This window comes from Pongo abelii, chromosome 5 (assembly GCF_028885655.2).
Source record: "Pongo abelii isolate AG06213 chromosome 5, NHGRI_mPonAbe1-v2.0_pri, whole genome shotgun sequence".
Lineage (NCBI taxonomy): Eukaryota > Metazoa > Chordata > Mammalia > Primates > Hominidae > Pongo > Pongo abelii.
Genome location: NC_071990.2, coordinates 20,958,302 through 20,983,001, shown reverse-complemented (window position 1 = coordinate 20,983,001; position 24,700 = coordinate 20,958,302). Strand labels below are relative to the sequence as shown.

Below are 24,700 nucleotides of genomic sequence, written 5' to 3'. Positions count from 1 at the left end.
TTCTGTCTTCAGGTCTTTGAGAAATCTCCACAAAGTCTTCCACAATGGTTGAACTAATTTATGCTCCCATCCACAGTGCATAAGCACCCCTTTTTCTCCATACCCTCGCCAGCATCTGTTATTTTTTGACTTTTTAATAATAGCCCTTCTGACTGGTGTGAGATGGTATTTCATTGTGGTTTTGATTTGTATTTCTCTAATGATCGGTGATGTTGAGTTTTTTTTTCATATGATTGTTGGCCACATGTACGTCGTCTTCTGAAAAGTTTCTGTTCATGTTTTTTGCCCAGTTTTTAATGGGGTTGTTTTATTCTTGTAAATTTGTCTAAGTTTGGGAAGTTCAGAAGTTTATACCACAATGTGGATTAAAGCATTTCAGGACAAGCATGAATGATTTGGCTGTTTATATTCTCACACTAGATTTATTCTCTCATGCCTGCTTTCTCATAATATAGACACCGGAACTGAGAATACCAGTGAAGCACATAAGACAGGTCTCTGTATAAATTATTGATGGCCATATAAAGAGAATTTTTAAGTATGATCCAGGCATGTTCTTGTGTTCCTCAGGAAGACAGAGGTACCCAATATTTTCAACATGAGAAACATTTACCCACAAAATAGCTCATTTTCCCCAGAAAATATACCTGGCACAATAAGGATAAAATAACATTCAGCAGCAACAAAGTGCAATCTGTTCTGAAATAAAGTCTATTTACAAGTTCATTTATTTTGGGGTCCTTCAATCTACATATAATCATGAGGCTTACTCACCCAGACTTAACATTACAAACAAAGACTCAGTAGTAGGAAGCAACAAGCTCGGTACATTTTTCTGAGTAGTTGAGATCAAGAAAAGCTTTGGCTTCTTGGGCAGGGCTGGAATTAGGGGCTGAGGCCTGGACAAGGGCACAAGCGAGTAGTATCACAGAACAAAGAGGCTGAGACCCAGGTATGGGCAGAGATGCAAATCTTTTTTTTTTTTAGTGGAAGGGCCTGACTAAAGCTTCCTGCTGCTCAAACCCAGAACTAGCAGAGAAGTTGAAGAGTTAGAATGTTAGGTAGAGCCTATAATTTTGCTAAGGGGAAGTAGCATTTCAATTTCATCTTTTATCAGTATTAGATCCTTTGGCAGGCAAGAAAGGACATTCCTTTCATCCACATCTTCCCTTCCAGAGAGGCTGTTCCCAGCTCTCAGAATTAGGTTCCCAATGAAGCCTGATAAACTTAAAAAGAAAATGTATATGAGCCCTTTTAATATTTGATAAAAGTTTTCTCTCTTTAATATTCAGAAAGACACAAACTTCTGTTTCTAGTTTTAGGTGTTTCACTGACCTCTTAAAATTTATTCGCAAGTGCCAGGATAAGAATCAAATAGAGCACTGATGATTATAAATGGCAAAAAACAGTGCCAACTGTTAGATCAAACCACATACTGACATGTCTCAAAAGCTATAGGTGGATGGTTGAAATAAAAGATTTTTCCTTTCCATTTCCTTGCTGAAAATAAGTAATCTAGCATGTCTTTTTATTCATCAAAAGGGGAAAAATATTTTGTATACAACAGCAGAGAATATATTTACATATTATTCTGTTATTCCAGAAAGTATAAACCCTAAGGAAGAGAAATGTTTAAAGACACAGCTTCAACTGCTGAGTTCAGTTTGGAAAATCTGTATTGCTTTGATGAAACATAAGCACAGCATGTATTGAGTTTGCTATTATTTTGAAACTATGAGGCATTTTTTAAAATTCGGCAAAGGCAAACATATGATTAATGTTCATAAATTACTATGCAACAAAAGTCCTTGACAGGTATCTACTGTCTTTCAGCAGATGAATTTATTTCACTAAATATAGAATTAGGTTAGAATATAAGGTCACTGAAGTAGAAGTAAACATACAAAAATCTAGGATAGCAGGAAGCTGATTTGTTACAGTGATTAAAAGATTTCCAAACCAAAAACAGAAGAGATATTTAAAATATCACTATTTGTAATTAACCTTATGATGACATGTACCATAAGTATACTAACTATAAATCTTGAGCAATACTATATATTTTAATTCAAGCTAAATAAAATGTAGCATAATATCAATGTGAATGTTAGTGTCAATGTTTTTTGGCAATATTTTACAAAGTAATATGTTTAAAAATATATAACTTGTTTTATTATAATTTGAATACAGGAATAGTCCTTAATAAGCACTTGCAATCTAGATTAACCAGTTTGCCCTCTCTGGCGCAGGTTGTGAGTAATGCACTAGAATTCTCATACAATTTTGAGACACGCAAGTCTCTTAAAGGGAGATAAGTTACTCTGAACTATTCATGACAGAGGGAGGACCAGGATAACTTTTTAAAATAAACATTTTAACTTTTATTTTAGGCTCAGGGGTACATGTGCAGGCTTGTTATATAGGTAAACTTATGACTTGGGGGTTTGGTGTACAGAGTATTTAGTCATCCAGGTACTAAGCGTAGTACTTGACCTTTTTTTTTCTTTTTCTTTTTTTTTTTTTTTTTGAGATGGAATCTTGCTCTTTTGCCCAGGCTGGAGTGCGGTGGTGCAATCTCAGCTCACTGCAAGCTCCACCTCCCGGGTTCACGCCATTCTCCTGCCTCAGCCTCCTGAGTAGCTGGGACTACAGGCACCCGCCACCACACCCGGCTAATTTTTTGTATTTTTAGTAGAGACGGGGTTTCACCGTGTTAGCCAGGATGGCCTCGATCTCCTGACCTTGTGATCCACCCGCCTCAGCCTCCTAAAGTGCTGGGATTACAGGCGTGAGCCACTGCACCCAGCCAACATTTTCTTTTTCTGAATCTCTCCCACCTCCCCCCTATCTCCCTCAAGTAGGCCCCAGTATCTGTTGTCCCCTCTATCTGTCCACGTGTTCTCATTATTTAGCTCCCACTTGTAAGTGAGAACATGTGGTATTTGGTTTTCTGTTCCTGCGTTAGTTTGCTAAGGATAATGGCCTCTAGTTCCATCTATGTTCCTGCAAAGGACATGATCTTGTTGTTTTTTATGGCTGCACAGTATTCCACGGTGTATACGTACTACACTTTCTTTATCCAGTCTACTGTGGATGGGCATTTAAGTTGATTCCATGTCTTTGCGATTGTGCATAGTGCTGCAATGAACATATGCATGCATGTGTCTTAAATACGTAAAATCCAGATACTTACTCTTTTCCTCACTGCCCAAGAGCTTTAACATCTTTTCCCTATCAGCCAATTCATGAAACTAAAACCAAGACAAACTGTCTGATTTTAATTTATCCTCTCTAGTGGAGATTTTAAAAGCAGTGTAAGTTAAGAAGCAGGAAGAGAAGAAAGAAGAGCCTAGATCATCTACAAATTCGATAATCATACAATAAGCTCATTTGTTCTAGACAGCCCTAAAGATACTATCTATTGCTATAGTATTTTAGCTGGGCAGATAAACATAACGCATCCCTTAGATGAATCCCTAACCATCCAGTACATCTTCACAGACATGTGACTCATGAGAAACATATATGACAACCGTTCCCAAACTCTTCCAAAACTGGATGCTCAGCAGATATGAAGGTACTTCAATACATGAGGCATGAAGTCAAGGAACAGTTAATAAGCTAAACTTTGAGCTATCACATCATTCAGTAAACATTTATTAAGTATATGAAGTGTGTGTTATCACAGGCACTGATATACAAAGATGGATAAGACAACATCTCCCTTACGATAACAGTCATGTTGGATTTCAACATAAATAAATAATCATGATGCACCATGATGAGTGCCCAAAGAGACAGAGACTTGTTGAACAGAGGTGCTATGAAGCACAGAAAGTATGTGGGAAGAGTTTGGGAAGGCTTCCTTGAAGTTGCAGTAGAGTAGAAAGCATTTGCGAATTAGAATAGATTAGAAACCAGTTCAGCTGCTAACTGGCTATGCGGTTTAGCCAGTTATTTAACCTTTCTAACCCATGGCTTCTCAATTAACAAAACAAAAATAACAGCCAGGCAGAGTGGTGTGTGTTTGTAGTCCCAGCTGAGGCAGGAGGATCATTTGAGCCCAGGAGTTCAAGGCTGTAGAGCGCTATGATCACACCTATGAATAGCCACAGCACTCCAGCCTGGGCAACAAAGCAAAACCCCATCTCAAAAAAGTGGGCAAAAGAAAATTGAGGATAATAATATCTATATAGCTAGCCTGTTGTAAGAAGAAAAAGAGATCACACATGTAAAGCACTCAGTTTCTTGCAAACAATAAGCACTTGATAAATTGTACTGATTTTATCAGTTAGCAGTGATTTCAGGTGCCTCATTAGCAGCAGCCATTATACCACTATCACTGGGCTCATGTGAACCTTGTTGGGTTCACATGTATTATTTTCAGTCTGAATTAATACTTTAGCTGTAGGCTACCTATCACTAGCAGGACAAAACTAAGAAATGTAGTTTTAAGAGTAATCAAATTCATAAACCGCTTCACTTTCTATAAGGTCAGAGTTCAATAAAGAGGAATATGCAAAGGTTATTACATTAAAAATATCAATAGGAAAGCAAACACAGGGAAAATACATCTTATTTGCCACTATAGGGGTGATATATTAGCCAACACATGTAGTAGCAAATATTAGTATGTCTGATTAACACATTACTGCCAACTGTCATCATATGGTAAGTATATCATGAGAAAAAGGTAATGTAAACATTTCAGGAGTATGAAATGGTAAAAAAAAAAAAAAAAAGATATATAGGAGGTATCATTAGGGTGCTACTCAAGGGACAAAGGAATAAGAATGTAATAGAAGAAAATAAGTACCCTGAATGTCCTCAAGGGCTTATTCTTATCCTTTAGGCAATAGGGACTTTAAGGTGACATAAAGCATGTTTATTGTTTTATCTATTGATTCTATTATCATATGCAAGTTTACTACAGCACTGTATAAGCTCATAGGTATATTTCTTCAATCCCAGCGTGTTTTTTTCACAATATATATGTTTGAGATATCTTTTGTCAGCTATATCATAATTTAAATGAATCCTATATTGTTTTTTAAGGGCAGTGATACTAAAAATAAGGTTTGCAGATGTCCTAAACACACACTTCACTACTTGTCTGCCTATGAGTGATAAAGAGTTTTCCTTCCCTTCCTTTTATTCAGTACACATGTATTCAATATTTACTACATAAAATGCCACACACAACGCTAGACTCTTGAAGAAACCTCAAAAGTGATCCTGTGTTAAGTGTAATGTGCATCCTCTATTCCTATGGAGATTGAATAAAATGTATTCTCAATAGATGTATCTTTCCCCAGCATACTTTTAAACAATGATAAAAACTTTGGTGCTTTCCTATATAACTTTCCCTTTAAACTGTTCGGTTTTTTTTAAGTTGGTAAAAGGTGTTTTTAAAAAATCTGAGAGTCAGGTGAATAAGAAGTGAACAGAATGAAGAGGAAGGAAAACAGACCAGCCAAGTACTCTCTAATTAAAGTCTGTTGTGTGAAGCATCTTCCAAAAACACAGGAACGCTGAGTCTTCCCAATAAAATTCTCAAGAAATCCTTGCCCTGAAGGTATTAAAGCATCAGGGTAGTTATTTCAAGAGTGGATTCCTTCAATCCCTATAGTTTAAAAAATCACCACCTTCATTTGCTGTTATTTTTTTCTGTTTTCATCTTCTGTTTTTTTCTTGTTGGTGAACTCTGTTCGGTACCCTTGAGATAAGTAAAGTAATTTCTGTAGACAGGTCTAAGCCTAGTGAGAGGAAAATGGAAATTTACAAGGTATTGCTGTGCACAGGACTGAGGAGCACCAGATTTGGGTTCCCTTCCCTACTGCCCTTTTTGACACTGGAAAGCCATGTAAGCCTTCTGGGGCTTAGTCACCTTTTCTGTTACTTAATGATGTGTTTGTGGAATCCTGAGTGTTCCGGGCTCTGCCATGCAGAGGAGGATGAGAAGAAACAGCAAGGTGTGAAGGTCTGGTCCAGGAAACAAAGGAAGAGTTTAAAACCTCTTACTTTGAGATGGTGTAGACCTTTGATTCTTGCATATTTTTGTTTCCTTTTGCTCTGTTTCTTTTGGTTGGCTTTCTCCCTGGGTGTGCTATCACAGCCTGGATTACCTCCTGCACATAAAGTGCAGAGCATTGAGTGGCTTTCTATGGGGAAAAATTCTCACTCTTGAAGCTCATTTACTTCATCATCTTTTGCTGCCTCTTCTGGCCAGGGGTTAGGGTTTCAAAGTTCAAGACTACGGTATGGGCTGTATAATTTATTTTATGAAGAAGGCTCTTCCTTTTTTTTTTTTTTTTTTTGAGATAATCTTGCTTTGCTTTGTCACCCAGGCTGGAGTGCAGTGGAACAATCTTGGCTCACTGTAACCTCTGCCTCCTGGGCTCCAGCGATTCTCCTGCCTCAGCCTCCTGAGTAGCTGGGATTACAGGCACCTATCACCCTGCCCAGCTAATTTCTGTGTTTTTAGTAGAGATGGGGTTTACCATGTTGGCCAGGCTGGTCTCAAACTCCTGACCTCAAGTGATCCACCTGCCTCGGCCTCCCAAAGTGCTGGGATTACACGTGTGAGCCACTGAGCCTAGGCAGCTCTTCCTGTATTCATTCTCATATTCACTCATTTATTGAGCCACTACTGGGTGGGATAGATCCACAGACAGATGTAACAAGATTGTTGCCTCAAGATGACAATGTAGGACGAAAGGTCAACATGATACATACTTCAAAGGATTTTAAAACATATAATGTCATGACCATCAAAACTTGTTATCACTCCAACTATGATCTATGAACTAAACATCTGGTGTTTTCCAGGCAAAGTATAAAGTTATATTTCAGATCTTTTGTTGATTTTTAGAAGCTCTCCTGGAGCATCTATTCAGAGGTCAACAAGTCTGGCACTACTTCAGGTGCTGAGCACTGGGATTTGCTATACACACAGTATTAGCTGCTGCAATCTTGCAATCAATTAAAATGCTGAATTTATTCCAAGGAGTATTTAGTTAGTTACCTCAGAGCCAACACAAGATTTTTCTTCCTTGTGCTTCTTCCTTGTTGAACTTACTTGACTCTATCTCTTGTGGGTCCCTGGATCCCTGATCAGATCTTTTCCAATCCAAAAAAAGGGGCTGTTATCATAAACCTTATATTGATGGGGCCTGTTTCCCTTCCTACCCTCCACACATCTAGTGCATCTCCTGGTCTTCACGATGTATGCCTCACATTTACTGCAAACACAGCAAGACTGTCATAGCTCTTAGCATATTTCATTTTTTTTTTTTTTTTTTTACAGAGAATCACTTTGCTTTATCAAGTGTTGAGTCAGTGTTAAGTAAAAGTTGACATGCCTGCAACTTATTTTTAAATAGCAAATCATAATCATCCCACACTGTCTAAAGTACTAAACTTAACATATAACTCATATACCCTTACTAGAAAGAGCTAGCTAGAAAAATGTAAATAATAAAATTAAAATTGCTAAACTCCCTCATTATGTATTTATAATTAGCAGTCAAATTATTAACTCTGTTTTCAGAATTTCTGAAATACGTTGTTGATATTAAGGAAGCCGTTCAACAAAAACCTCAACAAGTATAGTCTTAAAATCAAATCAGCGAAATAATCTTGTAAATGTTTAGCTATCCATTAGCATTTGCATTAAATTTCAGCAACAGTGGTTGCTTTTAGCTTTTTGGGATGTTATTTTTCTGCACAAACATACTGCAAAGAACACACTTGAAAAAAATAAAAGTTATTCGTTTTCATGCTTTACACACGACTTTGCAACTGCACTAATCCGATTTTATGTCCATAACTATGGGTCTAAAGTAATTATTTTGTTTCTCAAATAGTAGTCATGGATCCTAGCAAGTACTTCTTCATTCATATGGTTGCTCCCCTGTCCATATTCTTTGCTCATATTTACTGTGGCATTTGCCATCAGGTACCACAGTTACCTGGACATATGCCCATTTGTCTAGTTTGACACAGCTACTTAAGGGTAAGCATCCCGATCTGTGGAAAAGTATAAAAACAAAATCAGGGATCTCAGAATCACCTTTGTTCACAGTGATTACCATTATGTCAATAAATGAAAAACAAGGAAGGAAACTCTCTGAAAGAAAATGTCTTGTATTCAGGGATGGGCCTTACAATGGGAATACAGGTGCCACAGTAATGCATGTGCAAATCAAGTGGAAGAGTACCTTGCTCTGTGTCCCTCTGATTCAACTTCACCCCTATGTATCTCCAGATGAATGGATGAAATTGAAAATTCATCCTCAAGCTTCAAGCACAGTACCTTTTCTGATATGGCTAACAGTAGTTTGGATAACACAATATTGACTGTGGGTTGCAAAATTAATGCAACATATTAGCAGTACTGAATCAGACAAGGGGTCAAAATGGAGGAACTGAGGCAAATTTATGTGCTGGAAGACTGAAGGACTACAAACAAGAAACAAAGAACTGTGGCAAGGTGGCAAGTATTGAACAATTTGGGCAATGTTAATTAATGATGAGGAAGTAAAAAAGTGTTGCCTGCCAAAAGAGGGGATTTGAAAGTCTTGATTCATTCTTGGAAATGCGGGACTACAAAAAAAAAAAAAAAATGTGAAGGAGTTTTAAATGAAGCTGATGCGATGATACTGAGGCTGCCATAGTGTCTGGATTGGTTAGTGTCTATGTCAGCATGCAAATAGGGTGCTTTTCCTTACCTCCAGATGCTCTAAAATATAGGGCGGATTTGTCATGCCAAGCCTCAGCATTGCTCCCTCAGGAATCACTTCAACCAGTTTCCACAGGAGTGTGGGGAGATTGGTGCCAATATCTCTGCCATAAGCCCCCGTGTCTTCACTGGTCAACCATATCTCACAAACACCCTCTGTGAATCAAAGGAGATAATTAAGGAATCTGTGGCAGAGCTGTTTCCTTCATCATACAGCTGCTCACTCTTTTTAATGCAGTATTTCTCAACACTATTATTCAGGCAGTCTGGGTATTCAAATGCAGAGAAAAAGCAGCTTATCCCATGGTGCCAGTGGGTTATTAAGTTCATTTTACGAACACCAGAGAGTTACAACAATGCTGTAAATTATCAGTGTGTCCTATGAAGTGATTAACATTCACAGACAATCAGTTCAACTGTGCTTCCCCCAAAGCACTTTGATCAAGACTAAAGCCTCAGTCCCACCTCAGAAAATACCTATTTTATTGAACACTCTAAGCCCTGGAACTGAAACAGTCACTCCACAGAATAGGCACTATCAGCAGTGAACTCATTAATCAGTATGGCACCAACCTAAGGAAAAATGTCAAGTGTAGTTAAGGTTTAGCTCACATATTATTAATTATAAGGTACCCATTTTTCTCATAGCAACTATTCTAGTCTGTCTTCATTATTCAATTAAAAATAGTATTCATTTTATTGCTGCATTCAAAAAAGTTGGTTGCTGCCTAAACTGAGTGTTTGTGTTGGAAAACCTGTTTACTGACAGTTTGCTTTCTATTTTCCACAAATCAGACTTTAGGAAAATGTATATATATTTTGGTCGTTATTATTGTTATAAAGAATCCTGACTTCAAATATCATACCCTGCAATGATACTGCTTCAAAAGTCCAGAGGAAATACTTTGGGATCCCCCTCATGTTATTTAAAATGAATAAAACAGAGTCAGCAAGAGCCATTCAGGCCTTTCATGGCACACAGAACTTTTCTCAATCCATATTCAATGAAATGATCAGCCTATTTTAAAAGGCCAAATGATTAACAAGGCTAAAACAAACAATGAAGTGAGCCTGTGAAATTTGTTCACGCTCAAGTGGTTTGTTGCTTCTGAAGAACCTCAACACACACACACAGGCACACAAACTGAAGACTTTAGCCTGAACCAAAGTATAAGTTTCTAGAAAGTGTCTTAAAATTATAATTTTAAATTACCTTTAGTTGACAGAACAGAAGAGTTTCAAAAATCCATTTAAATATTGCTAGCCAAGAGAGACAACAAATAAAACACATGGCTTTTGTGTGAACGTGGACTTAAAACTCACAGAATAAAAAAGCATAAAATAAAGATCTTCACTCCTCTTATATGTTCCAAGAGGTAGAAAAAAACACAGCAAAAAGATTTCCAATCACTATTCTTTCCTTTAGCATAAGAAATATAATTACTTTAGCAAAAAACTAAACCATATGAAAACATTTTCACTTTTTCCTGCCTGTCTATCTTTCTGAGACATACACATCCTCACCCACACCCACACAACATGGAAAATACAAGGATAGAAATAAGATTTTAGTTTTCCCAAATTAAAGAATCAATAACTTAGCACTGAGAACAGAATACACAGAAAAAAGAGCACTTAAAAAGCTTTTTAAAAAATAAAAAGCTCAATACATTTTAAAAGCTGAAGATATTTTTAGCATCTGAAAATTAGTAGTATTATGGATATATGGGTTTTCATAGTTTAAATTAAATACCTAGTTCCAGAAATAATAAACCTTCACTTAATCTTAATCATTTAATAAAAAGCTTTATCCTCCAAAGAAATAGTCTGGCATGTCCATAGGCTATTTTTAGAGGCATATAATTTTATAAATATTCTCTGTACATGGAATAAATCTTTTTCTATTTAAAAACTGGACTGAAATTAGTGGTATCATCTTTAATATTATATCTGCCATTAGGCACTGGACTCATACAATCTTTTTTTTTAACAAAATCTTATCACAAAATCCACTCCAGGAAAAGAGATGGCTAAGTAACAACATAAACAGATTTTAAAACATTCTGAAAGAGGTTATAAAAACAGGACATTATCCATGATTTTCCAGTTACTGGCATTTGAGCAACACAATATGAATATTTTAAAATGAACAGAATAATTTTAATTTATAATTTTTCCATCCAAATGGTTCCATGTTATGCCTTATGTAGAGAGTGCGGGTTCCTGGAACAGTGCCTTGCTGTTGCTAGATGAATATAGAAGGGGAAAAATCGCTATGAATAGGAATGGAAATAACATCCATAGAGAAACAACAGCCAGCTCTTCAAGCTGCATAGGTGGGGACCAATAGCCCCCTGGTGGGCTGAAACCTCAAATTAAATCACATAAAGAGGAAGCAGCTGTAACACTAAATCAGCAACAACAGGAACAATGGTCTTGATGTCTCCAAGATCAAGGCTGCTAAAATACTCTATATAATAGCAACCTGGTTTAAAACACAATGGAACGAAAGAGCATGAGCAAAATGAAACCCTTGGACTTGAGGAGAATTTTGCTTTGCCAATTCAATTAAAAAATCTGTCAAAGATGATCTTGTTCTTAGTCAACGTGAGAAAGTTCAGCTTTTGTAAGGGTGTATTTCAAGCATGAATCCTAATGAGAATGGATCCCTCAAATAGGATATGGAAGTCATTACATACTAAAAGTGACGCTAAATGTGGAATCCCCATGCCTGACATCCTTTTCCCTGGAAAGTCTCCTGATTAGTCATAGCACAGGCAGTTCCTGCCAGGCCACGCTTGCATATGAAGTCACCAGAGCACCTGAGGGCTTCAGTAGTCACTAATGGACACACTTTGGGACACATGCTTATATCTGCACACTTAATTGGCTAGACTTACGGACAGAAGTGCTTGCCTAAAAAGCTTCATTTCTTAAGGACTTCAGTTATGAGCTTTATTTCTTTGCACGTTCAGTTCTCAATTCATCCAAACATTTATTTGGCCCTTACTGTGTGCCCTTCAGCTCTTCCAGCTCACGACAGATATGGATTCACCATTAAACTGGCTATTAGCTAAGAGCTGGCAAGGGGACACTGACTAATGTCCCGGACCCTTCACATCCATCCTTATTGGTGGTGGGGATACAATGGGACAGTCTTTAAGAACACAGCCTTAGACCAAAATGAAGGGCCTGCTGGGCTGGCTTAAAATGGACACAATGTCAGGTTCAGTAAGATAGTCCCAGTCTGCACTATAACTTGGAATTTGGTAAGTAAATGTCAGGAAAATAAACAAATGAAAATGAAAAAGAGGGGGCCGCCTGTAATCCCAGCACTTTGGGAGGCCAAGGCGGGCAGATCACGAGGTCAGGAGATCGAGACCATCCTGGCTAACACGGTGAAACCCCGTCTCTACTAAAAATACAAAAAATTAGCCAGGCGTGGTGGCGGGCGCCTGTAGTCCCAGCTACTCGGGAGGCTAAGGCAGCAGAATGGCGTGAACCCGGGAGGCGGAGCTTACAGTGAGCCGAGATCCCGCCACTGCACTCCAGCTTGGGTGACAGAGCAAGACTCCGTCTCAAAAAAAAAAAAAGAAAAAGAAAATGAAAAAGAGATGAAAGCAGGAAGAACTAAGATAAGAGAAGTGAATGCCCATTAAAAACTTCATGCCTGTAAAAAAAAATACATGCAAAAAAAGAAAGTGGTGGGGTAGGAAAGTAGGAGACAGAAATTAGGGTTTTTTTATGCATCCAAGGGAAGATTCTACTTTTTTCTAAAATTGTTCATCTACCTGACTTGTGTTCGTTTTCCCAAAAATTGTTCAGTCTACCCAACTTTTTAAATGAACATTATGTTCATCAGATCGTCCACCATTCTTTTGATGCATTAATTTTGGTAAAAGGAAAAGCAAATACTGGAAAGAATGAAATGCACTGTACAGGCAAAAGGCCTTAAGTTTAGTTATGAGATTCCATTATCATCTTACCCAAGCAATTACAGACCAGCCTGTAGATGAAAAACAAGCCATTTTTTCCCTGAATAAACAGCAACCCCAACAGCTAGATTCCCATCTCTGCTCCATAGCAATTTGAGAGGACAGGAGACAGAAGTAGAAGACCTAAAAGTCTGACAATAAAAGAAGGATAATATCCTCAATAAAATAGTCTCACCACAAAGAAAATCCTCTTTGAAAAATCAAACTTTGCCAAAATTCAATTTTAAAAGATTATGGCTCACTATAACTATGTATGAGCTTCACTGTAATAAATTAAAATATGGGTGAAGACTGATTTTATCTGGTCAAGAAGTAGCATTTCTCTAGTAGTTCCTGCTTTATCTTTGAGGAAAATTTCCAAGATAAGTTGTTTCAATTACTCATGAGTAGTCTCTAAAAATAACTACAAACACAAAAACTGTAAATAATGATTATGGGGATCAATAGTTAAAGAGCACTGGATGGCAGGGAAACCTACATCAAGTACACATCATTTAAAAATCCTTGGAAAATCTGCTAACTCTACCTCCCACTACCCGGTGTGTGCTCTCCACTCTCCATCTTTTCTTTTCTTTTTTTTTTTTTTTTTTTTTTCCTGAGACTGTTTCACTCTGTCACCCAGGCTGGAGTGCAATGGCACGATCTCAGCTCACTGTAACCTCCGCCTCTGAGGTTTAAGTGATTCTCCTACCTCAGCCTCCCGAGTAGCTGGGATTACAGGTGCACACCACCATGCCATGCCCAGCTAAGTTTTGTATTTTTAGTAAAGATGGGGTTTCACCATGTGGCCAGGCTAGTCTCCAACTGCTGACCTCAGGTGATCCGCCCACCTCAAGCCTCCCAAAGTGCTGGGATTACAGGCGTGAGCCACCACACCTGGCCCCTCCCCAGTCTTTTGTTCTCCATTCCTATACTTTGTTTTTTCCTCTCAATTTTATCCTTGAGTCTTTCTCCACCATCCAGTTCCAGCCTGTATTCTCCCACTAAGGAAAACACATTAAACATATACTATTTGTTATATTTATTTAATATGCATTAAATTATCAGCTTTTACTTCCTGCTGTTTCTTTTAAGGGTCACAGTGCATATTAGATTTTTAGGGGTTCTTTCTTCTTAAAAAATAATCTTAGAAAATTCAGAAATTAGGCTGGGTGCAGTGGCTCATGCCTGTAATCCCAGCACTTTGGGAGGCCAAGGCGGGCAGATCACCTGACGTCAGGAGTTCCAGACCAGCCTGACCAACATGGAGAAACCCCGTCTCTACTAAAAATACAAAATTAGCCGGGTGTGGTGGCACATGCCTGTAATCCCAGCTACTCAGGAGGCTGAGGCAGGAGAATCACTTGAACCCAGGAGGCAGAGGTTGAATTACCCGTAGTTCCCGGGGGAAGTCACTATAGCTCCGGCCACTATGCTTTACGTCCATGCTGTTTCCTCTACCTAAAATGACCTCTACTCTTCTTTGCATAAAAAATACCTCTTTGAGGCTGGGCGCTCGTGCCTGTCATCCTAGCACTTTGGGAGGCTGAGACAAGTGGATCACTTGAGGTCAGGAGTTCAAGACCAGCCTGGCCAACATGGTGAAACCTCATCTCTACTAAAAATACAAAAATTAGCCAGGCACAGTGGTGCATGCCTGTAGTCCCAGGTACTTGGGAGGCTGAGACAGGTGGATTGCTTGAACCTGGGAGGTGGGGGATGCAGTAAACTGAGATGGCACCACTCCACTCCAGCCTGGGAGACTGCATGAGACTCCATCTCAAGAAATACTTCTTCAGAAAACTTTAGTGACCACTGAGAATAATTTACATGCTCTTCTCCTGTGCCTCCAACCCTCTTGTACATAATTCTGTTAATACAATGTGTTATAATTATTGGTTTGTCTTCCCTGAGAGAAAAGAAGCATTTCCCAGGCAGATCTGCAAAAATCTAAAACACATACGCCTAGGACCTATCATGATGCCTAGCAAACAGCAGGGCCTCAATAAATTTTGGTTCCATCAATTAACATATTTGATGGGATCGATTTCAGTAAAAAAAAAAAAGAGATGCACAGATTAAGCATATTTCAGCTAACATTTGAAAAGCACCTCCTTCTATACAGACACATAAATATACACACATACACATAAACACACATATACAAACACACACACACATACAGAGATTGTGCACAAAAGTGGAGGAGGTTATGTATTAGGCAATGAGGAAATACCAAAATGAATATTCTTTGGACAATATGGAAATGCAGCTTGAATGTTGCAAAGTTTCTTGCATAGTCTTTTAACTTCTACACAAGATTAGCAGTCTTGCTTAGGGTTCCCTATTAACCTACAACAACAGCTGGCCAACAAAGCAACTGAATGCAACCAGCTTTTCACTTACAGGCATGATTTTCTTTTTAGTTACAAAGAAGTTCAGACAGATCAATACTCAGAAAACAAACTTTAACACTGTTTTTTACTGCCTTAATAACGAGAGTTAACAAGAGATGGTATTTCCAGACCTTACTGATATCTGTAATTATACTGGTTATAGAAAAAATTTGTTGGCACAAATTGATAATGCTGTTGCTAAACAAAAACAACTTGTTTGTTTCTTTCAAAAGGTCATAATCAGAAAGAATATTGTTTATTTCCATACTTCTGCAGGAATTTGGAAATAATGGAAAGTTCAAAACAAACTAAATACCATAAAGGGATGATACACTTTCTGAAAACAAGGCATCAGACTCCCCAGTCTCAAAAATCTGTAATAAGCCTCAATGAAGCAGATTAAGTTTATCCTCTTAATACCACAGTATGTTATGCTCCATATATGGGCATTTTTAATACCCCTAGAGAAAATATAGACAGCAGTGTCTATGAACAGGCCCTCTTGTGTTTCAGCAGGATGTGGAGAGAGGTGTAATTCTATCTTTAAAAATCACAACAGGCTCAACCGCTAGCAGTCCAAACATTACAGATACACAAAGGAGGAGGAAGAGGAAAGAAGAAAATCATTAGATGCCTGCAATGCAGTACATTGCTCTCAGAAAATATTAATAATCAGTTGATAATGGTGATAAAAACTTATCTAGATTTCAAGACTAACAAAGAGCTACAGAATAGTTTAGAAGGTAAAGAAAAGTAAAAAAGCAAAGGATTTTTCATTATTTCAGCCACTGAGCTCAATTATGGAATGAAGAACAAATAAAAGTTCAGATTTTTAAAGGACAGAATTTTTATGACTAATGTTTTGGTCCTAAAAGTCTTTCCCTTTGGGCCAGGCATAGTAGCTCATTCCTATAATCCCAGCTCTTTGGGAGGCCAAGGCAGGAAGGATTCCCTTAGGCAAGGAGTTCAAGACCAGCCTGGGCAACAGAGCAAGACCCTATCTCTACAAAAACTAAAAAAATTAGTTGGGCATGGTAGTGTGCACCTGTAGTTCTAGCTATTTGGGAGGCTCAGGCAGGAGGATCACTAGAACCCAGGAGTCGAGGTTACAGTGAGCTATGAGTGCACCACTGCACTAGAGCCAGGGCAACAGAGTAAGACCTTGTTTTCAAAAAAAAAAAGGGACCTTCACTCAAGGTACAGTCAAACAGAACTGAAATTCTGTAGTTAAAATTAGAAAATTTTGTCTTTAAAATTTATACAAGTACAGATGATGTCTGACTTACAATGGCTCGACTTAGGATTCTTCAACTGTATGACGGTGTGAAAGCGATACACATTCAGTAGAAACCATACTTCCAGTAAACATACAACCATTCTGTTTTTCATTTTCAATACAGTATTCAACACATTGCATGAGATATTCAACACTATATTATAAAATAGTGCTTTGTATTAGATGATTTTGCCCAAATGTAGGCTAATAAAAGTGTTCTGAGCATGTTTAAGGTAGGCTAGGCTAAGCTATGATGATCAGTAGGTTGGGTGTATGAAATGGTTTTTCTTTTTCTTTTCTTTCTTTTTTTGTTTTGTTTTGTTTTTAAGACAGGGTCTTACTCTGTCACCAAGGCTGCAATGCAGTAGTGTGATCATGGGTCACTGCAGCCTTGACCTCCTGGACTCAAGTGATCCTGCCACCTCAGCCTCCCAGGTAGCTGGGACTACAGGTACATGGCACCACACCTGGCAAATTTTTGTATTTTTTGTAGAGACAGTGTTTCACCATGTTGCCCAGGCTGGTCTCAAATTCCTGGACTCAAAAAATCTGCCCTCCTTGGCCTCCCAAAATGCTGGAATTACAGGTGTGAGGCAATGAGCCTGGCCTTTAAATGCATTTTCAACTTACATTTTCAACTTACAATGGGTTTACTGGGATGTGACCCCACTGTAAGTCAAGGAGCATCTGTACTTAAACAGCAAATAGAGTTTCCTATTTTCTATTATATTATTATATGTTCAGTTTGAAGGTGTATCAGGTATATAGTTTAGGTGTCCTCACACAAATAAAACATCATTCATTCATTCACGCATTCATTGACTCCTGCTAGCAAGGAACTGTTGAACACCTATTATGTATCAGATACTGTTCTAAACCTTAGAGATAAGGTCTCTGCCCACATGAAATCTATTCAAGTGAAACAGACAATAAACTAAGAGATAAAGAACATATTGTCAAGTAAAAATAAGTGCTAATAAAAATTTTAAAAGCAAGATAAAAGGTATGGATGATGAGGCCAGTTGCAGTGGCTCATGCCTGTAACCCTAGCACTCTGGGAGGCTGAGGCGGGTGGATCACCTGAGGTCAGGAGTTCGAGACCAGCCTGACCAACATGGAGAAACCCCCGTCTCTACTAAAAATAGAAAATTAGCTGGGCGTGGTGGCACATGCCTGTAATCCCAGCTACTCGGGAGGCTGAGGCAGGAGAATCACTTGAACCCGGGAGGCGGAGGTTGCAGTGAGCCGAGATTGCCCCATTGAACTCCAGCCTGGGCAACAAGAGTGAAACTCCGTCTCAAAAAAAAAAAGGTATGGATTATGGTACTGGATTACATCCCAGTAAATCCATTGTAAGTTGAAAATATAAGTTGAAAATGCATTTAAAGGCCAGCCGCATTGGCTCACACCTGTAATCCTAGCATTTTGGGAGGCCAAGGAGGGCAGATTTTTTGAGTCCAGAATGATGAAGTGATTGGGAAAAGACACTTATTTTTGATAGGGAATAGTTGAGGAAGACTCACAATGACACAAAACCTGAATGAATCAAGGTAGTAAGCCATGTAGATTAGCTATCTAAAGGAAGAGCCCTTGAAGCAGAGGGAATGTAAGTGCAAAGACACAGTATGAGTATGCCTGCAGTTCCCAAGGAACCACAAAGAGGTCAGTGTGGTTAGAATGAAGTGAGTGAGAGTTTTGTGGTGAGAAAGAATTGTACAATGGGAGCCAGTGTTAATGGAAGTTGTTATGAGGGGCTCAAGCTCACAGGGCAGGGCTGAGAGAGCAAAGATGACATGTTGATAAACAATGCACTGTCATAGCCAATAATTATGCAATATGTACATTATACTTGCCAGTGAAAGCTCTCAATAACTTCACTTTAAGATATTCTCATACTTATGCTCATGAAAACTGAATGCAGTTTCAAAATTCTCAAATCACTAGATAACATTGTATAAGAAGGGGCAGGAAAAAAATGACAATGACAGATAATGTAACTGTCCAGTCTTTTTGAACAAAATTAATTTCATTCATTCTTTATTTGGAGGGGAAATTTATTATTATAATTGACCAAAATATACAAAACAACACTCACAAATGTAAATAGAAATAAATAAAAGGAACCCAGACAAGTAACAATGTATGGTTTTTAGTTGGTATCACCTAGAGAGAAAGGAAGTGGTGCTTGTCTTTTATCTCTTTTCTTTTCTTATTTCTTTCCATCCAACAGAGCCTAAATACTACTACTGGGCCCCAGCTTCTCACTTAGCATTATTTAAGTTGAAATCCAGCAAACAAACCATACTTGCCACAAACTCAGAGTCAACGTTTCAACCACTGCTTTGGCTTCAGAAGACAGGACAAATAAGAATATGTGAAATAGGGCCTCTATGAGGTAGGAAAAGGAATAGAAAAATAGGCTCACCCTCAAGAACCTACTACCCAAAAACCTGGAAGCTATAATTATAAATATAATAATTTGGATCACTTTATTCTTTTGAACTACAGGTAAATATTCCTTTATCCAAAATGCTTGGGACCAGAGGGGTTTTAGATTTCAGATTTTTTTCAAATTATGGAAAATTTGCATCATATGTACCAGCTAAACATCCCCAATCTGAAAATCCAAAATCCAAAGTGCTCCAATGAGCATTTCCTTTGAGTGTCATGTTGGCACTCAAAAAATTTCAGATTTTAGAGCATTTTGGATTTTGGATTTTTGGATTAGGGATACTCAAAAGGGGTTAGTTAAAATAGACTTATGTGCCTTTTACAGGTTGGATGTAGGAGATGAGAAGATAGTTACGTTCTTAAGTAAAAAGGTTGTGTGTGTGTGTGTGTGTGTGTATGTGCACATATGCACTGTTTCTAGATAATGAAAGAATAAAGTGCAATTCTAGGACAAAGAAATACTGTTTAAAAGTTTTAAGAAGCAGCCAGTGATTCAGCCCTGAGGAAAGGAAAAATAGTCAGAATAGGAAGGTCTGACAGATATACCAGTTAGCAAGAATTTAATAACCAGCTACTTCTTCAATTTAAAATTTCTAAGAACAAAACACTACAAACATTTGCCGGTAATATCAACAAAAGGTAATTTTAATACTATTATAATAACATATATATCAATAACCAGTTCTACAACTTGACCAAAACTATGCCAATCAAAATGATAACTACCAACATGTCTGCTTCTATAGAGGAGTATGTAATATCCAGTACAAACTGTTGACTCTGACCATACTGATGATAACAAACATTAATTAAAAGGACAGGCCAGGCACAGTGGCCCATGCCTATAATCCCAGCACTTTGGGAGGCTGTGGCGGGTGGATCACTTGAGGTCAGGAGTTCGAGACCAGCCTGGCCAACATGGAAAACCTGTCTCTACTAAAAATACAAAAATTAACACAGCATGGTGGTGCGCCCCTGTAATCCCAGCTACTTGGGAGTCTGAGGCAGGAGAATCGCTTGAACCGGGAGGTGGAGGTGGCAGTGAGCTGAGATCATGCCACTGCCCTCCAGCTGGGCAACAGAGTGACACTCCATCTCAAAAAGGACATATTGTGAGGACTTCCACTTCTACACATGAAGGATTAACTGTTATAGAAATTACCCTACTACTGTAAACAACTAGAAAAATTAACACAATATATGAGACAACAATAATTGGACAAGGAACAACACAGTGAAGGAATGTGATTCTTGAGAGAAACAAAGGAGATGAGCAATATGAGTTCCCATATCACTATCTGGAGGCATTTTCCAGGCCACGGTACAGACAGGTAGGAAAACAAACAGAGCCCAGTGATCTTTCTGAGTTGAAGAGAGAGAGGTTGGAGTTTGGAAGGTAATAATTGATAGGATTAAATATTATAGAGGAGACGGCTGCCTATGGAGACGGAGCTCCAAAAATCAGAAGAGGGCTCCCCTCAAGTCTCTGGCTGAGTACTGATGTGGGCTAAACTATTGACTATGGTTATTTATTTATATATTTGGAGACAGAATCTCACTATTTTGCCCAGGCTGGGCTCGTACTCTTAACCCTCCTGCCTTAAGCCTTCTGAGTACTGGAACAACAGGCATGCATCACTGAGTCTGGCTCAGTGTGGTTATGACCAGGAGGGGAAAAAGAAAAATCAATCAACAGGAACACAGTCAGAAATGACAAACATGATGGAATTAGCAGGCAAGGACATAAAAACAGCTATTGTATATGTGGTCTATGCGTTTAAAAAAATATGAACATGATAAAAAAAACAAAAGAAGATATTTGAAAAGATCCTAGTGGAAGTTCTAGAGATGAACTTGAAGACCTAGTAGTAACAGAAACTACCCAAAATGAAACGAAGAGAAATAAAACATTTGTAATAAAAATGAACGGAACAGAACTACACCAAGCACACTAACACATGAGTAGAGTCCCTAAAATATGGCTAAATTTTCCCCAAATTTGGCAAAAACTATAAACCACAGGTTCAATAAATTCAATAAATTCAATAAATCTTCATCAGAATAAACAAAAGAAGCCACATCAAAGTACACAAACAAATTACTTTTTTTTTTTTTTTTTTAAGGAAAAACAAGGTAATGAGAAAATCTTAAAAGCAGCTGGGGGCTGGAAGCAATATTGTATACAAGAACAAAGAAAAGAGTGACAGACGACTTCTTGTCAGAAACGACGCAAGCCAGAGTGTAATGGAGACATAACCTCAAAAGACTGAAACACTCTTAACCTAGATTTTTGTTGACTTTTCAGACAAAGCTGAGTGAACTCAATACCAGCAGATCTCTACTCCAAAGACTAATAAAGAAAGATCTTTAAACAGGAGAGAAATAATACTAGATAAAAAGCACAGTACCAGATGACACACAAAGAAAAGAATTGGACCAAAAATGGCAAACGTGTGGGTATATATAAAATATAATTTTTAATCTTTTTTTTTTTTTTTTTTTTTGAGACAGAGTCTTGCTCTGTCACCAGGCTGGAGTGCAGTGGCGTGATCTCCACTCACTGCAACCTCTGACTTCCTGGTTCAAGAGATTCTCCTGCCTCAGCCTCCCAAGTAGCTGGGATTACAGGTACAAGCCACCATGCCCAGCTAATTTTTGTATTTTAGTAGAGACCATCCTTTGGCCAGGATGGTCTTGATCTTCTGACCTTGTGATCTGCCTGCCTTGGCCTCCCAAAGTGCTGGGATTACAGGCATGAGCCACCATTAAAATATATTGTTCAGCTGGGCGTGGTGGCTCACGCCTGTAATCCCAGCACTTTGGGAGGCCAAGGCAGGCAGATCACCTGAGGTTGGGAGCTCGAGACCAGCCTGACCAAGATGGAGAAACCCCATCTCTACTAAAAATACAAAATTAGCTGGGCATGATGGCACCCAACTGTAATCCCAGCTACTTGGAAGGCTGAGGCAGGAGAATCGCTTGAACCCAGGAGAGGAAGGTTGCAGTGAGCCGAGATCACTGCCATTGCCATCCAGCCTGGGCAAAAATAGCAAAACTCCATCACCAAAAAAAAAAAAAAAAAATATATATATATATATATATATATATTTAAAGCAAAAATAATAACATATTTTGGGGTTTACACCTGATGCAAAAAACTGACAATAGCACAAAGGACAAGAAGAAGGAGGAAATGGAAATAAAAAATTACAAGGTTCTTACACTATAAATGATGTAGTAAAATATTATTTGAACATAGATTGTGATAAGCTAAGGGTATATATTTAAACCTGAAAGCAACCATCAATCAATCAAAGTGGTAATTTTGGTAAAGTCTATCTTTTTTCTATTTTATAAAACATCTAAAAGGAGATAAATCAACAAATGAAGTCTACGTGTGTTAAACATAAGTTGTCTTATAAGCTAATTAAGTACAATGATCATTATTAAATTCTGCTATGAGAGGCTAATCTAGAGAGCTAATATTCAGTATTTTAAAATAGTATGTTAGTTATCCTCTCGCCGAAGGGGAAAAACAGAATGTCATTCTGAAATAACTACCTCATGGAAAAAAAGTGATAATTCCTTATCGCCAATAATTCAACTTTTCACAAAAAGGTAAAACATACTTAGTTGCTAGCACTGAGGAAAACAATAAACCAACAACTTTGATAATCTCATCTTTTCTTTGCCCCAAAGCGCCAATTCAGGGCTCTCCAATTTGTACCCAGATATAATGTAAGATTTTAATAATTCTGTGCTTGAAAGTCAGTTAAGGATACTTCTCTCCCTCTTCATGGCTTATCACCACGGTTCACTAAAAATAGATCCCAGTAGATAAGCCTTTTTTGGCACTATGGGTAACACAATGCATATGAGTGTAATCAATCAATGTATTTGAATAACAAACACAGACAATTTTTTAAAATAAGAATTATCCAGTTTGAAATGCCAAAACTCTTTATCCACTTCATTTTATAAATACAGACTGTGAAAGAAAGGTTAACAAACTTGCCCAAAGTGATACAATAAGCAGCAGCACAGCACAGATTAGAATTAATCTCTTAATTTCCAAGAAGGAACTCCAACATAATTCTTTTTAATGCCAATTTAGTGACTCAAGGAGAAGACCTATAAAATGCTGACTATAATTATGATGTGAGTAGTACCAACCAAAACTCTCAAAAGCCAGCTTTAGTAGCATTAGAAATAAGAAATGATTGAAGAAAACCAAAACAATGTGTAAATAACATGAGATGCATTAAGAGTAATAAAACGTGCTATCCAATATAACCACAAGCCATATGTGGCTGCTAAGCACTTGAAATGCAGTTGGTTTGAACTAAGATGTGCTTTTTTTTTTTTTTTTTTGAGATGGAGTCTTGCTCTGTCGCCCAGGATAGAGTGCGGTGGCGCGATCTCGGCTCACTGCAAGCTCCGCCTCCTGGGTTCACACCATTCTCCTGCCTCAGCCTCCCGAGTAGCTGGGACTACAGGCACCCGCCACCATGCCCAGCTAATTTTTTGTATTTTTAGTAGAGATGCGGTTTCACCATGTTAGCCAGGATGGTTTCGATCTCCTGACCTTGTGATCTGCCCGCCTCGGCCTCCCAAAGTGCTGGGATTACAGGCGTGAGCCACTGTGCCCGGCCCTAAAATGTGCTTTAAGTGCCAAGGTACATATCTGATTTCAACTACTTAGTATGAAAAAAGAATGTAAACTATCTTATTAAGATTTTAAAATAATTTTTAAAACTGAGCTGGGCACAGTGGTACATGCCTGTAGTCCTAGCTACTTGTGTGACTGAGGCAGGAGGATAGTCTGAGCCCAGGAGTTCAAGGCTGCTGTAAGCTATGATTGAGCCATTTTGCACTCCAGCCTGGGCAACAGAGAGAGGCTCCACCTCCCGCTCCCCGCCAAAAGAAATTGATTACAAATTGAAATTAACATTTTGGATATAATGAGTTAAAGTATCTGATTAAAATAAACTTCACCTGTATCTTTTTGCTTTTTTAATGTGGCTACTAGAACACTTTAAATTATACACATGGCTCATACATTTCTACTGGGCAGCACTGTTATAAGGTATAGAACTGCCTACAATGAAGAACTAAAAGAATTAACATGAATTTTAATTCACATAATAGAAATATATTAATAAATTATACTTTCTCCTAATTAATCAACAGAAACTGAAAATTCTTCACAGTGAAGTGATATGATTGATAAAGATTTTGTACTTCATTTATATATATTTCTTGATTGTGTTGACATTTTATTAAAATTCAAAACATTATATTACATAGTTAATAAATTAAAAAGTGGCATTCACAAATGCAACTGTACAACAATCATTTTGTGTATTATCTTTAAGTTATCTTGGACATACACATTTTATACACTTCACAGTGTTTACAAAATAGAAAGAGACTACTGTATTTAAAACTATATACTTCAAAGTTCTGAGTCCTTAATTCTCACTATTAAAATAAATGTTTAGTAGTTCTTACTGCAAATAGCATTTCTATCTACAAATTGCTTCCAACTGTAAACCATTATTTATAAGTTATAAATGAAGAAACACAGAAAATAGGTAAGATATGTAATTTGCCAATTATAAACCAATACATGGGTGGAATAGAAATATTTTAAAAAGCTCCTCATTTCCAGGTGTGATTTATACAACTTTTCTTGTTTAGGAAAAAATGAATTATCATTACCAAAGCACTCCTGTTAACTTGATAAAAACACCATCTCTCAATCCCCCTCCATAAAACCTTTACAGAGAAACTCTCCACCTTTGTCTCCTCTGCAGCCAATATATTACTGTGGCATTTACTTACGAGGATTTAAAAAGAAAAT

General features: G+C 37.9%; 1 protein-coding gene across 5 annotated transcripts in view; it reads right to left on the bottom strand.

The window, feature by feature from the left end:
- The window catches only part of CDKAL1 (CDK5 regulatory subunit associated protein 1 like 1), a 715,037-nt gene that overhangs the window by 268,837 nt on the left and 421,500 nt on the right, over positions 1-24,700 (bottom strand). For all 5 annotated transcript variants that reach the window (XM_054557269.2, XM_024248919.2, XM_054557271.1 and 2 more), the window contains one exon: positions 8,730-8,896. In XM_054557269.2, coding sequence (XP_054413244.1) covers positions 8,730-8,896 — 167 coding nt within the window. The remainder of the gene's footprint in view (positions 1-8,729; positions 8,897-24,700) is intronic.